Source organism: Oncorhynchus kisutch, linkage group LG29, assembly GCF_002021735.2.
Source record: "Oncorhynchus kisutch isolate 150728-3 linkage group LG29, Okis_V2, whole genome shotgun sequence".
Lineage (NCBI taxonomy): Eukaryota > Metazoa > Chordata > Actinopteri > Salmoniformes > Salmonidae > Oncorhynchus > Oncorhynchus kisutch.
In genome coordinates, this window is record NC_034202.2 from 27,202,754 (window position 1) to 27,217,902 (window position 15,149).

Below are 15,149 nucleotides of genomic sequence, written 5' to 3' on the forward strand. Positions count from 1 at the left end.
GCGAATATGGCCCTGAACCAGCAGGTACACAGCTCTTCTGACACACCCAAGCATAATAGGAGTCAATCGGATTAGGAAAACAACCATTAAAAGCTGAAAGGGCAGATTTGGCTCCAGCCATACTATCTGAACAGTGAGGACTTTATAAATAGGCATAAGGCTGTAACCTTGCTGTATATCTGCGGACTGTGGTTTTCCATGGATATCTGAAGGGTAAAGAAAGACCAAGAGTGGAGAGCGGAAAATGAAAGATGAATGGTGGTGCTTAGAGGTGCTGAGATGGTTTTACGATCCTTCAGGGTTAGTCTTATGGGGCTTGGCTTTCGGACCAGATTCCCTGGCAGGTGGGGATATGGGGTGGGGGGTCTATTCCTGATTGATATGAGAATGCCTACCCATTTAAAGATGAACCCTTACTGCTATTATTTTCCTTGTCCATTTCTGGTCCACACATTTTATATGAGTTCTGAGAGGAGAACAATTATTTTACACTGGTTGGAGATTGGTAGGGATGTGTAAACTGTGGGCTTTGAAGGGGATCCCTCCATCTCTGAGTCTGTGAGAGTGCCTACATTGATTCTGTGCTTGTGTGACCTTATGGTGTAACGGGAGCCTGCCAAAGACACACAAGGCTACACGCCAGAGGGAACTCCATCCTCTTTATTTTCTAACAACGTTCCACTGTGACTCCTTCATCTCAGCTGGCCCTTCCTTGCAGCCAAGGGGAGTATAAGAATGTAGAGGATTTTGACAAAACATTTCAGATAACAGCAACATAGTGACATACATAATACTGTATGTTCCACCTGCAGTGGTGGATTCCACTGCCCATCTGAGTGAAGTCATGGAGGGACTGAGGACCCAATAGCAGATGGCTCAGCCACAGTAAGTGGGCTGTAATGATAATAACACATGCACATTTGTCAAGCAGCAAATGTACATTGTGATAACTAGTGTTTGTAAGCAGATGGCCAGGCTATTCCATCGTCCCTATCACCGTTCAGCTATTGATTTACAGTCGAAGCACAACTTGTCCATCTTGTGTCAGTTTTAAACAAACATCCCAGACATCATTCTAACTTGTGACAGTGAATTAGTGTGTTGTAACGATCGGAGTGTCGGTTGGAGCGTCCCAGTCTAGAGCCAGCCTCCCTGCTCCATGGGCTTGGAGCGTCCCAGTCTAGAGCCAGCCTCCCTGATCCATGGGCTTGGAGCCCCCAGTCTAGGGCCATCCTCCTCCCTGATCTATGGGCTTGGAGCCCACCAGTCTAGGGCCAGCCTCCTCCCTCATCCATGGGCTTGGAGCCCCCCAGTCTAGGGCCAGCCTCCTCCCTGATCCATGGGCTTGGAGCCCCCCAGTCTAGGGCCAGCCTCCACCCTGATCCATGGGCTTGGAGCCCTCCATTCTAGGGACAGCCTCCTCCCTGATCCATGGGCTTGGAGCCCCCAGTCTAGGGCCAGCCTCCTGAGCCCATGTCACTCCTCTAGAATAGTGACCTCCCTAGGGACACTGTTAAGCAGTTCTCTAGTCTATAGCTCTGTTGGTATGGAGCATGCATGGAGCTTGCAACGTCAGGATAGTGGGTTCCATTCCTGGGATCACCCGTATGTAGAAATGTTATGCATCCATGACTGTAAGTCTCTTTGGATAGAAAGTCTGACAAATGTCATATATAATTAGTATTAATAAGCCCACTCACACTCCAGAAGGGAGAGGAGAACCGTTCTGACAAGGCACCTCTACAGGACTTACCTGAGAAGTTCCGAGTCGCCAACATGGTGGTGAGAATGGCACCCTGATAAGAAGAGATGGATCGTTACATAAGAAATAAAAAAACAAAAGGATTCATTAAAAAGTACATTTTATTATGCCACAGTGTTCTTGGCAACCAAGCTTGGCTGGAATATATTATCAACAGCTTGATTAGCTTGCTTACATGTAATATCAACAGTTTGGATTGCTGCTTACTGTCAAGGGAATAACCTAGAGTACTGTCACAGTTGCTATGTCTTACCAGCACCAAATAAAAATGTTTGCATTGGCAAATAATTGGCAAAACTCAATTTAAAAAGTATTTGGTATTACTGCATGAACAATGTCACACTGCCATTGAGTGTGTAGATCAGACCTGTGCAGAACATAGTTGTATTTTGTAGTTTATTTGTATTTTGTATTTTATTTTGTAGTTTATTTGTTATAGTCCCTCTTTTCTTGTTTCCCGGTTTTGACCGTTCCTGCTTGCTCTGACCCTGAGCCTCCCTCCAGTCCTGTACCTTTGCTTCTACTCTGGATTACCAACCTCTGCCTGACCTGATCCTGAGCCTGCCTGCTGTTCCGGAGCCTTACACCTTCTCTGGGTCATTGAGCTCTGCCTGACCTGATCCTGAGCCTGCCTGCTGTTCCGTAGCCTTACACCTTCTCTGGGTCATTGAGCTCTGCCTGACCTGATCCTGAGCCTGCCTGCTGTTCCGGAGCCTTGCACCTTCTCTGGGTCATTGAGCTCTGCCTGACCTGATCCTGAGCCTGCCTGCTGTTCCGGAGCCTTACACCTTCTCTGGGTCATTGAGCTCTGCCTGACCTGATCCTGAGCCTGCCTGCTGTTCCGGAGCCTTACACCTTCTCTGGGTCATTGAGCTCTGCCTGACCTGATCCTGAGCCTGCCTGCTGTTCCGTAGCCTTACACCTTCTCTGGGTCATTGAGCTCTGCCTGACCTGATCCTGAGCCTGCCTGCTGTTCTGGAGCCTTACACCTTCTCTGGGTCATTGAGCTCTGCCTGACCTGATCCTGAGCCTGCCTGCTGTTCCGTAGCCTTACACCTTCTCTGGGTCATTGAGCTCTGCCTGACCTGACCCTGAGCCTGCCTGCTGTTCCGGAGCCTTACACCCTCTCTGGGTCATTGAGCTCTGCCTGACCTGATCCTGAGCCTGCCTGCTGTTCCGTAGCCTTACACCTTCTCTGGGTCATTGACCTCTGCCTGACCTGATCCTGAGCCTGCCTGCTGTTCCGGAGCCTTACACCTTCTCTGGGTCATTGAGCTCTGCCTGACCTGATCCTGAGCCTGCCTGCTGTTCCGTAGCCTTACACCTTCTCTGGGTCATTGAGCTCTGCCTGACCTGATCCTGAGCCTGCCTGCTGTTCCGGAGCCTTACACCTTCTCTGGGTCATTGAGCTCTGCCTGACCTGATCCTGAGCCTGCCTGCTGTTCCGGAGCCTTACACCTTCTCTGGGTCATTGAGCTCTGCCTGACCTGATCCTGAGCCTGCCTGCTGTTCCGTAGCCTTACACCTTCTCTGGGTCATTGAGCTCTGCCTGACCTGATCCTGAGCCTGCCTGCTGTTCCGTAGCCTTACACCTTCTCTGGGTCATTGAGCTCTGCCTGACCTGACCCTGAGCCTGCCTGCTGTTCTACTGCCTTACACCCTCTCTGGGTCATTGACCCCTGCCTGACCTGATCCTGAGCCTGCCTGCTGTTCCGTAGCCTTACACCTTCTCTGGGTCATTGAGCTCTGCCTGACCTGATCCTGAGCCTGCCTGCTGTTCCGTAGCCTTACACCTTCTCTGGGTCATTGAGCTCTGCCTGACCTGACCCTGAGCCTGCCTGCTTTGACCTGTCATTTGCCTGCCCCTGTTTAAATAATTCACTTCTGTTTCTTCAACACTGTCTGCACCTGGGTCATACCTTAAAAGGTGATAGTACGAACTGGCCATCACTGACCTAGCAGACTTGGACCAGCTCTGCAATGCCACCTCCTCCCAAGGAGCAACCATTGGTAGGCAAGAGGAGTTGCTTCGCGGTCTGATGGAAGAGTTCCAGGCCGTGGCCGAACGTCAAGTCCTAGCATTGGATACAATGCGGGAGCAATTCCGTGAGCTGTCTAATAAGCAGCCTACCACGACGGTAACCTCCCAGCCCCCCAGTAGCTGGTAGCAGCGCCATCACCTTGGTTTCCCGGGAACCTCGCTTACCTCTCCCGGAGCGTTTTGATGGAGAGTCGGGCACCTATCTGGCATTTCTCGCTCAGTGTTCCCTCGTCATGGAGCTGCAGCCGTCCTGCTTCCCCTCGGACCACTCTAAGACAGTGTACCTCATCACGCTGATGTCTGGGAGGGCCCTCGCCTGGGTTACAGCCATTTGGGACATTTTTTTGAGTCTCCGGTGTCGAGGGGCTTCATGGAAGTTACTCCAGCTTCGGCAGGACTCCCTCAGTGTGGCAGACTATGCGGTGGATTTTCACATGCTAGCAGCAGAGCGTGCCTGGAACCCAGAAGCACTGTTCGACACGTTCCTGCATGGATTATCGGAGGAAGTAAAGGACGAGCTTGCAGCCAGGAAACTACCGACAGATCTTGACTCAATCGTCGCCTTAACCATCCAGATCGATGGATGGCTCCGGGAACGTAGGAGGGAGAAGAGGTCTGATTGCGGTCCCAATTGCTCACTCAAGATCCCACCTTGCATCTAATGAACTCTGAAGGTCCCGAGAGAATCCGAGTTTACTCGAGTTCCTCCAAGAGCCTCTAAAGACTTCCGATTTACCTCTTCCCGAGCCGATGCAGCTTGGCAGGGCTAGGCTGTCTCTAACCGAAGGCGTATGCAGACTTAACACCTTGAGTTGTCTGTATTGCGGTACTGCCGGTCATTATGTGTCTACCTATCCCTTCAAGATGCTAGGTCAATGGTAGGAATGAGTACTCTGGTGGGTCTTAAGGACAATTTTGCCCTTCTCCCTTACTCTCCCCCCTCTCCATGCCACCCCGCTGTGGGGTGGCATGTCTCTACAGTCTCTACAGAAACTAATCGACTCGGGGGCCGATATGAGTCTTATGGACATTACCCTGGCATCTGAGCTGGGCATCCCCACTCAACCCCTCTTCATTCCCATGGATGTTAGAGCGCTGGAAGGGTGCTCTATAGGCGAGTCACCCACCATACCACCCCCATCAACATACGAGTGTCGGAGAACCACAGCAAGACAATCCAATTCCTGCTAATTGAGTCTCCTCAGGTTCCTGTGGTATTGGGATTCTCTTGGCTCCATCCCTCGATTGACAGGTCTACTGGTTTCATCGTAGGCTGGAGCCCGTTCTGCCACACTCATTGCCTGAAGTCAGCTCTGCCTGCCCCGGGATGTCTTCCTGAGGGATTGGAAATTGCCCCGGACCTCTCCGCCTGCCCCGCGGAGTACCAGGACCTCCGGGAGGGGTTCAGTAAGTCCCGGGCCACTTCGCTTCCGCAGCACTGACCGGTATCCAAGAAGATCAAGCCAGATGCGCTGGCACGCCGCTATAGCCCTGCGGCCACACCCCTTGAAGCCGAGAAATTTCCCCCCCACTACAAGATCATTAGCCCCTGTTCGTCCTCTGTTGCCCCGTAACCTCTGTATACTTCCTACCTGTCTAGAATTAAAACCATTTCTCACAGCCCTTTGTCTCCTTTTTCCAGGGCCACCCCTCTCCCCCATCTCATCAACAGCCAACCGGCATACAGGGTGAGACGTCTCCTGAAGGTTCGACCTCGGGGCAGGACATTCCAGGACCTGGTTGATTGGGAGGGTTATGACCCGGAGGAGAGGTGCTTGGTCTCTGCTAGGGACATCATGGAACCAGGCCTCATCTATGAGTTCCAATGCCTGTCTGTGCAATCTCTAAGATTCTGTCTGTCTGGGCCAGTTCGCTTTGTTCTACCAGCATTTTACCTTGCTCCTGTCTTTGCTATAGTCTGTTTTCTAGTTTCCCGGTTTTGACCTTTCCTGCCAGCCCTGACCCTGAGCCTGCCTGCCGTCCTGTACCATTGCCTCTACTCTGGATTACTGACCTCTGCCTGACTTGACCCTGAGCCCACCTGCTGTTCCGGTGCATTACACCCTCTCTGGATCATTGACCCCTGCCTGCCTTGACCCTGAGCCCACCTGCTGTTCCGGTGCATTACACCCTCTCTGGGTCATTGACCCCTGCCTGACTTGACCTGTTGTTTGCCTGCCCCTGTTTAAAGAATACACTTTTGTTTCTTCAACATTGTCTGCACCTGGGTCATACCTTAAAACATGATCATTCTATACTATCTATTGCATCTTAGCCGCTCTGTCACTGCTCATCCATATATTTTATATTTATATATTCTTATCCCATTCCTTTACTAGATTGTGTGTATTAGGTTTTGTTGCGGAATTTGTTAGATATTGGGATTTGTTGTAGAATTGTTAGATATTACCTGTTAGATACTGCGTATCTAGAAACATAAGCATTTCGCTGCACTCGTAATAATATCTGCTCACCATGTGTATGTGACCAATAAAATTGTATTTGATTTGATTCAGGGGAATGGACATTTACAGAATGCTCAGATGTACATTTATTGTGTAGATCAAATATGACCGTCAGATAGATTGGAATAGTATAGGAGATTGTGTGTGCTCTATTAATTATATTTCTATCTTCAACATGCAGTTCCAGATACAGCCCTGCCATTAGTTGAAGGAATCCAATCCAATAGTCACTTCCTGAGAAATCTTAGTTGCTTTATACAATCTGTATTCAAATAGTTTTAAAAAGTATTCACTTTCTAAGATCTGTATTCCCATTGTTTTAAGAAGTCGTCATTTTTGGGGATCTCTATTCAAATCGTTTTCAAAAGTAATACTTTTTGGGGATTTCTATTCAAATAGTTTTAAAAAGTAGTAAATTTTTGGGATCTCTATCCAGATGGTTCCAAAGTCATTATTTGTTCCTCTGAAAAGTGGAACCTGAATGAATTACAATTAAATGGACCTGCCTAAAAGGGGTCATATAAAAGTTCAAACACAAACGCTGTAGTTACATAATGAAATGAATGAGAGTTTTCACGTCACACAAATGAAACAGAGAGATGTCCTCTCATCTTGAACCGTGCATGGACACGTTTAACGAAAGACATTTTGCCTTGACACATCACATTTCCAACGTCACTCAAACTCCCATCACTAGTGACCCAGAAAATGTGATATTGTTTTCCTACCCTGGTCAAACGAGAGTAACATGGACTGTTCCAGTATCATATCTACATTTCATCTTGCCCCAGAAGTTTACTATACCTTGAGTTTCCTTCTGGCGTTGAACTTTTTCAGGCACTCCACCGTCTCCTGTCTGTGCATGCAGGAGGCCACAGTGGAGCGGTGCTGTAGAGAGAGAGAGAGAGAGAGAGAGAGAGAGAGAAAGAAAATGAAAAAATAAAGACATGTCAGGTTAGACACCGGGCCGGATCTTACTGGACAAGGTGATCATTGTGAGAATGCTCTGAACTTACTGAGATCCAGGGATGTTTGAGAACCTCCGAGGCTGTGATGCGCTTGGCAGGGTTGATGGTCAACATCTTGTTGATGAGATCCTTGGCCTCTGGAGTAACAGTGTCCCACTCTGGTGAGGGGAACTACAGGACACGAGGAGGTATTTGGTATTAACATACAATTATAAACTGGGTGGTTCGAGCCCTGAATGCTGATTGGCTGATAGCTGTGGCATATCAGACCGTATACCACGGGTATGGCAAACATTTATTTTTACTGCTCTAATTACATTGGTAACCAGTTTATAATAGCAATAAGGCACCTCAGGGGTTTGTTGTATATGGCCAATATACCACTGCTAAGGGCTGTGTCCAGGCACTCCGCGTTGCGTCATGCGTAAGAACAGCACTTAGCTGTGGTATATGGGCCATGTACCACACCCTCCCGGGCCTTATTACTTAAATAAATTGTGGGAATTCAAACTGGTGACGATCTTTAAATGAGTGAAAATAATCCTAAAAGTACATTTTCCAAACGATATATGAGGGTAAACATTCTGTAGGCTGAGGGTAGGAATGTGATAGAACAGAGTAGAGAAATATGAAAGAACAGAGTAGAAAAATATGAAAGGACTGTCACGCCCTGATCTGTTTCACCTGTCTTTGTGCTTGTCTCCACCCCCCTCCAGGTGTCGCCCATCTTCCCCATTATCCCCTGTGTATTTATACCTGTGTTCTCTGTTTGTCTGTTGTCAGTTCATTTTGTTTGTAGAACCTACCAGCGTTTTGTTTCCCTGCTCCCGTTTGTTTCTTGCTCCTGTTTAGTTTCCCAGTTCTGACTGACCCTGACCTTGACCCTGACCCTGACCCTGAGCCCGCCTGCTGTCCTCTACCTTTACACCCTCTCTGGATTATTGACCCCTGCCTGCCTTGACCTGTCGTTTGCCTGCCCCTGTTTAAGGAATAAACTATTGTTTCTTCAACACTGTCTGCATCTGGGTCATACCTTAAAATGTGATAAGGTGTACAGAGTACAGAAATATTAAAGAACAGAGTACAGAAATATTAAAGATCAGAGTACAGAAATATTAAAGAACAGAGTACAGAAATATTAAAGAACAGAGTACAGGAGTATTAAAGAACAGAGCCATGGGCTGTTATGACTGCAATTGAAGAAGAAAAAGTAGAATATGTGTTTTCCTCCCAGCAGAAAGAAACCATTATCAGGCACTGAATTCAGGATGATTAATCTCTTTGGAAACTGGTGTGTTACACAATCCTGAAGAGACACTGTGCTTTTCCCCAGCAGCCGAGACCAGGGATGGAATGGAGGGGTATTGTTACAGTAAGAACAGGAGCTAGGATAGATGTGACTCTTCACCCCTACCTACATGTACCAATTACCTCAACTGGTATATAGCCTCGTTATTGTTATTTTATTGTGTTACTTTTTTCATTTTTGTTTATTTGGTCAATATTTTCTTAACTCTTTCTTTAACTGCACTGTTGATTAAGGGCTTGTAAGTACGCATTTCATGGTAAGATCTACACATGTTCACATATTCGGCGCATGTGACAAATAAAGTTTGATTTGATTTGACTCACATCGTAGGCCCCAGCCTTGATCTGCTGGTACAGTCTGTGCTGGTCCTCATCCCAGAATGGAGGATATCCCACCAGTAGGATGTACAGGATCACACCTGGCAACACAGACGTCATACATTACTATACAATAGAAGGTTGTCACACCTGGCAACACAGACGTCATAAATCACTATACAATAGAAGGCTGTCACACCTGGCAACACAGACGTCATACATCACTATACAATAGAAGGCTGTCACACCTGGCAACACAGACGTCATACATCACTATACAATAGAAGGCTGTCACACCTGGCAACACAGACGTCATACATCACTATACAATAGAAGACTGTCACACCTGGCAACACATACAGTATGTTATACATCACTATACAATAGAAGACTGTCACACCTGGCAACACATACAGTATGTCATACATCACTATACAATAGAAGACTGTCACACCTGGCAACACATACAGTATGTTATACATCACTATACAATAGAAGACTGTCACACCTGGCAACACATACAGTATGTTATACATCACTATACAATAGAAGACTGTCACACCTGGCAACACATACAGTATGTTATACATCACTATACAATAGAAGGCTGTCACACCTGGCAACACAGACGTCATACATCACTATACAATAGAAGGCTGCACACCTGGCAACACATACAGTATGTTATACATCACTATACAATAGAAGACTGTCACACCTGGCAACACATACAGTATGTTATACATCACTATACAATAGAAGACTGTCACACCTGGCAACACAGATGTTATACATCACTATACAATAGAACACTGTCACAACTGGCAACACAGACGTCATACATCACTATACAATAGAAGACTGTCACACCTGGCAACACATACAGTATGTTATACATCACTATACAATAGAAGACTGTCACACCTGGCAACACATACAGTATGTTATACATCACTATACAATAGAAGACTGTCACACCTGGCAACACAGATGTTATACATCACTATACAATAGAAGACTGTCACAACTGGCAACACAGACGTCATACATCACTATACAATAGAAGACTGTCACACCTGGAAACACATACAGTATGTTATACATCACTATACAATAGAAGACTGTCACACCTGGCAACACATACAGTATGTTATACATCACTATACAATATAAGACTGTCACACCTGGCAACACATACAGTATGTTATACATCACTATACAATAGAAGACTGTCACACCTGGCAACACAGACGTCATACATCACTATACAATAGAAGACTGTCACACCTGGCAACACAGATGTTATACATCACTATACAATAGAAGACTGGTACACCTGGCAACACATACAGTATGTTATACATCACTATACAATAGAAGACTGTCACACCTGGCAACACATACAGTATGTTATACATCACTATACAATAGAAGACTGTCACACCTGGCAACACAGATGTTATACATCACTATACAATAGAAGACTGTCACACCTGCCAACATAGACGTCATACATCACTATACAATAGAAGACTGTCACACCTGGCAACACAGATGTTATACATCACTATACAATAGAAGACTGTTACACCTGGCAACACATACAGTATGTTATACATCACTATACAATAGAAGACTGTCACACCTGGCAACACATACAGTATGTTATACATCACTATACAAAAGACGACTGTCACACCTGGCAACACAGATGTTATACATCACTATACAATAGAAGACTGTTACACCTGGCAACACATACAGTATGTTATACATCACTATACAATAGAAGACTGTCACAACTGGCAACACAGATGTTATACATCACTATACAATAGAAGACTGTCACACCTGGCAACACATACAGTATGTTATACATCACTATACAATAGAAGACTGTCACACCTGGCAACACATACAGTATGTTATACATCACTATACAATAGAAGACTGTCACACCTGGCAACACATACAGTAGGTTATACATCACTATACAATAGAAGACTGTCTCACCTGGCAACACATACAGTATGTTATACATCACTATACAATAGAAGGCTGTCACACCTGGCAACACATACAGTATTTTATACATCACTACATAATAGAAGACTGTCACACCTGGCAACACATACAGTATGTTATACATCACTATACAATAGAAGGCTGTCACACCTGGCAACACATACAGTATGTTATACATCACTATACAATAGAAGACTGTCACACCTGGCAACACAGATGTTATACATCACTATACAATAGAAGGCTGTCACACCTGGCAACACAGACGTCATACATCACTATACAATAGAAGGCTGTCACACCTGGCAACACAGACGTCATACATCACTATACAATAGAAGACTGTCACACCTGGCAACACATACAGTATGTTATACATCACTATACAATAGAAGGCTGTCACACCTGGCAACACAGATGTTAAACATCACTATACAATAGAAGGCTGTTACACCTGGCAACACAGATGTTATACATCACTATACAATAGAAGACTGTCACACCTGGCAACACAGATGTTATACATCACTGTACAATAGAAGGCTGTCACACCTGGCAACACATACAGTACATTATACATCACTATACAATAGAAGACTGTCACACCTGGCAACACAGATGTTATGCATCACTATACAATAGAAGACTGTCACACCTGGCAACACAGATGTTATACATCACTATACAATAGAAGACTGTAACACCTGGCAACACAGATGTTATACATCACTATACAATAGAAGGCTGTCACACCTGGCAACACAGATGTTATACATCACTATACAATAGAAGGCTGTCACACCTGGCAACACAGATGTTATACATCACTATACAATAGAAGACTGTCACACCTGGCAACACAGACGTCATACATCACTATACAATAGAAGGCTGTCACACCTGGCAACACAGATGTTATACATCACTATACAATAGAACACTGTCACAACTGGCAACACAGACGTCATACATCACTATACAATAGAAGACTGTCACACCTGGCAACACATACAGTATGTTATACATCACTATAAAATAGAAGACTGTCACACCTGGCAACAGAGACGTCATACATCACTATACAATAGAAGACTGTCACACCTGGCAACACATACAGTATGTTATACATCACTATACAATATAAGACTGTCACACCTGGCAACACATACAGTATGTTATACATCACTATACAATAGAAGACTGTCACACCTGCCAACACAGACGTCATACATCACTATACAATAGAAGACTGTCACACCTGGCAACACAGATGTTATACATCACTATACAATAGAAGACTGTTACACCTGGCAACACATACAGTATGTTATACATCACTATACAATAGAAGACTGTCACACCTGGCAACACATACAGTATGTTATACATCACTATACAAAAGACGACTGTCACACCTGGCAACACAGATGTTATACATCACTATACAATAGAAGACTGTTACACCTGGCAACACATACAGTATGTTATACATCACTATACAATAGAAGACTGTCACAACTGGCAACACAGATGTTATACATCACTATACAATAGAAGACTGTCACACCTGGCAACACATACAGTATGTTATACATCACTATACAATAGAAGACTGTCACACCTGGCAACACATACAGTATGTTATACATCACTATACAATAGAAGACTGTCACACCTGGCAACACATACAGTAGGTTATACATCACTATACAATAGAAGACTGTCTCACCTGGCAACACATACAGTATGTTATACATCACTATACAATAGAAGGCTGTCACACCTGGCAACACATACAGTATTTTATACATCACTACATAATAGAAGACTGTCACACCTGGCAACACATACAGTATGTTATACATCACTATACAATAGAAGGCTGTCACACCTGGCAACACATACAGTATGTTATACATCACTATACAATAGAAGACTGTCACACCTGGCAACACAGATGTTATACATCACTATACAATAGAAGGCTGTCACACCTGGCAACACAGACGTCATACATCACTATACAATAGAAGGCTGTCACACCTGGCAACACAGACGTCATACATCACTATAAAATAGAAGACTGTCACACCTGGCAACACATACAGTATGTTATACATCACTATACAATAGAAGGCTGTCACACCTGGCAACACAGATGTTAAACATCACTATACAATAGAAGGCTGTTACACCTGGCAACACAGATGTTATACATCACTATACAATAGAAGACTGTCACACCTGGCAACACAGATGTTATACATCACTGTACAATAGAAGGCTGTCACACCTGGCAACACATACAGTACATTATACATCACTATACAATAGAAGACTGTCACACCTGGCAACACAGATGTTATGCATCACTATACAATAGAAGACTGTCACACCTGGCAACACAGATGTTATACATCACTATACAATAGAAGACTGTAACACCTGGCAACACAGATGTTAAACATCACTATACAATAGAAGGCTGTTACACCTGGCAACACAGATGTTATACATCACTATACAATAGAAGACTGTCACACCTGGCAACACAGATGTTATACATCACTGTACAATAGAAGGCTGTCACACCTGGCAACACATACAGTACATTATACATCACTATACAATAGAAGACTGTCACACCTGGCAACACAGATGTTATGCATCACTATACAATAGAAGACTGTCACACCTGGCAACACAGATGTTATACATCACTATACAATAGAAGACTGTAACACCTGGCAACACAGATGTTATACATCACTATACAATAGAAGGCTGTCACACCTGGCAACACAGATGTTATACATCACTATACAATAGAAGGCTGTCACACCTGGCAACACAGATGTTATACATCACTATACAATAGAAGACTGTCACACCTGGCAACACAGACGTCATACATCACTATACAATAGAAGGCTGTCACACCTGGCAACACAGATGTTATACATCACTATACAATAGAAGACTGTCACACCTGGCAACACAGATGTTATACATCACTATATAATAGAAGATTGTCACACCTGGCAACACAGATGTTATACATCACTATACAATAGCAGGCTGTCACACCTGGCAACACAACACAGCACTCTAGTTACATAAGAATTAACTAGCATAAAGTACATAATGAAAATCTCTCTATCTTTGACAAAAAGAAAAGGTGCTGCAGTAATTGATAGTCCTGATAGTCCTGAATCTGTGTGTGTGTGTGTGTGTGTGTGTGTGTCTGAGTGTGTGTGTGTGTGTGTGTGTGTTTGTGTGTGTGTGTGTGTGTGTGTGTGTGTGTGTGTGTGTGTGTGTGTGTGTGTGTGTGTGTGTGTGTGTGTGTGTGTGTGTGTTTGCTAGCTTGTGTGTGTCTTGTATGTACTACCACCACTGAGAACTCCCTCTCTCTGGGTGAAAGGTCTCTCTGTGGGGTTAACAATAAACACAGTTATGTGCACATACAGATCCAGCTCCATGTCAGGACGTTAGAAGACTGAGAATGAACCCCTGCCCACTCCCGCCTGCCCACATTGTCGCCCCCCTCAGCCCTCAACCTTATGTCTCTTGTGAATTCATCTCACTGCTGTGAAGCCTGCCAGGCTCACAGACCCATCGGCCATGAAGCCCACACACATCTCAAGGGGAGCAGCAGCACAAAGCCAATATCAAAAGGCAGGGAAATACAGCTGTGCATAGCAATCAGCTTCTCCTGCTTCAAAGACCAATGTATACAGAGTGATAGCTTGAAACGTCAATAAGTTTGAAAAGAAATCTAACCAAACCGGGTTAATCGGCTGAATCCAGCCGAGCTGAAGAGCAGCTATTCAACTCAATGTGAAAAGAGGCTGTACTACTACATATTGTCAATATGATGATTTATATATTATTCATATGATGTAGATATACACTGAGCGTACAAAACATTAAAAACACATACTCTTTCCAATACTATAATGTACACTATATATACTGTACATACTATGTTCTAGGTAAGAGTTGTCCATGCATCAGACTAGCAAGAGGATGTCTAGCAGATTCATTCTGCCACCTTGTTGACACAGAGGCCTGTGGTACTGAGGCGCATAGTACTGTGGCCCGTGATATTGAGGCCCGTGATATTGAGGCCCGTGGTACTGAGGCCTGTGGTACTGTGACCTGTAGTAATGAGGCCCGTGGTACTGAGGCCTGTGGTACCGAGGCCTGTGGTAATGAGGCCTGTGGTACTGAGGCCTGTGGTACTGTTGCCGGTGGTAATGAGG

The 15,149-nt window shown here is 44.9% G+C and overlaps 1 protein-coding gene across 8 annotated transcripts in view; it reads right to left on the minus strand.

The window, feature by feature from the left end:
* Window positions 1–15,149, minus strand: part of camk2a (calcium/calmodulin-dependent protein kinase II alpha) — a 96,896-nt gene that overhangs the window by 14,697 nt on the left and 67,050 nt on the right. For all 8 annotated transcript variants that reach the window (XM_031809320.1, XM_031809315.1, XM_031809317.1 and 5 more), the window contains exons 9-12: window positions 8,869–8,963; window positions 7,285–7,407; window positions 7,073–7,156; window positions 1,754–1,796 (exon numbers count right to left, since the gene is read on the minus strand). In XM_031809320.1, the coding sequence (XP_031665180.1) occupies window positions 1,754–1,796; window positions 7,073–7,156; window positions 7,285–7,407; window positions 8,869–8,963 (345 nt within the window). The remainder of the gene's footprint in view (window positions 1–1,753; window positions 1,797–7,072; window positions 7,157–7,284; window positions 7,408–8,868; window positions 8,964–15,149) is intronic.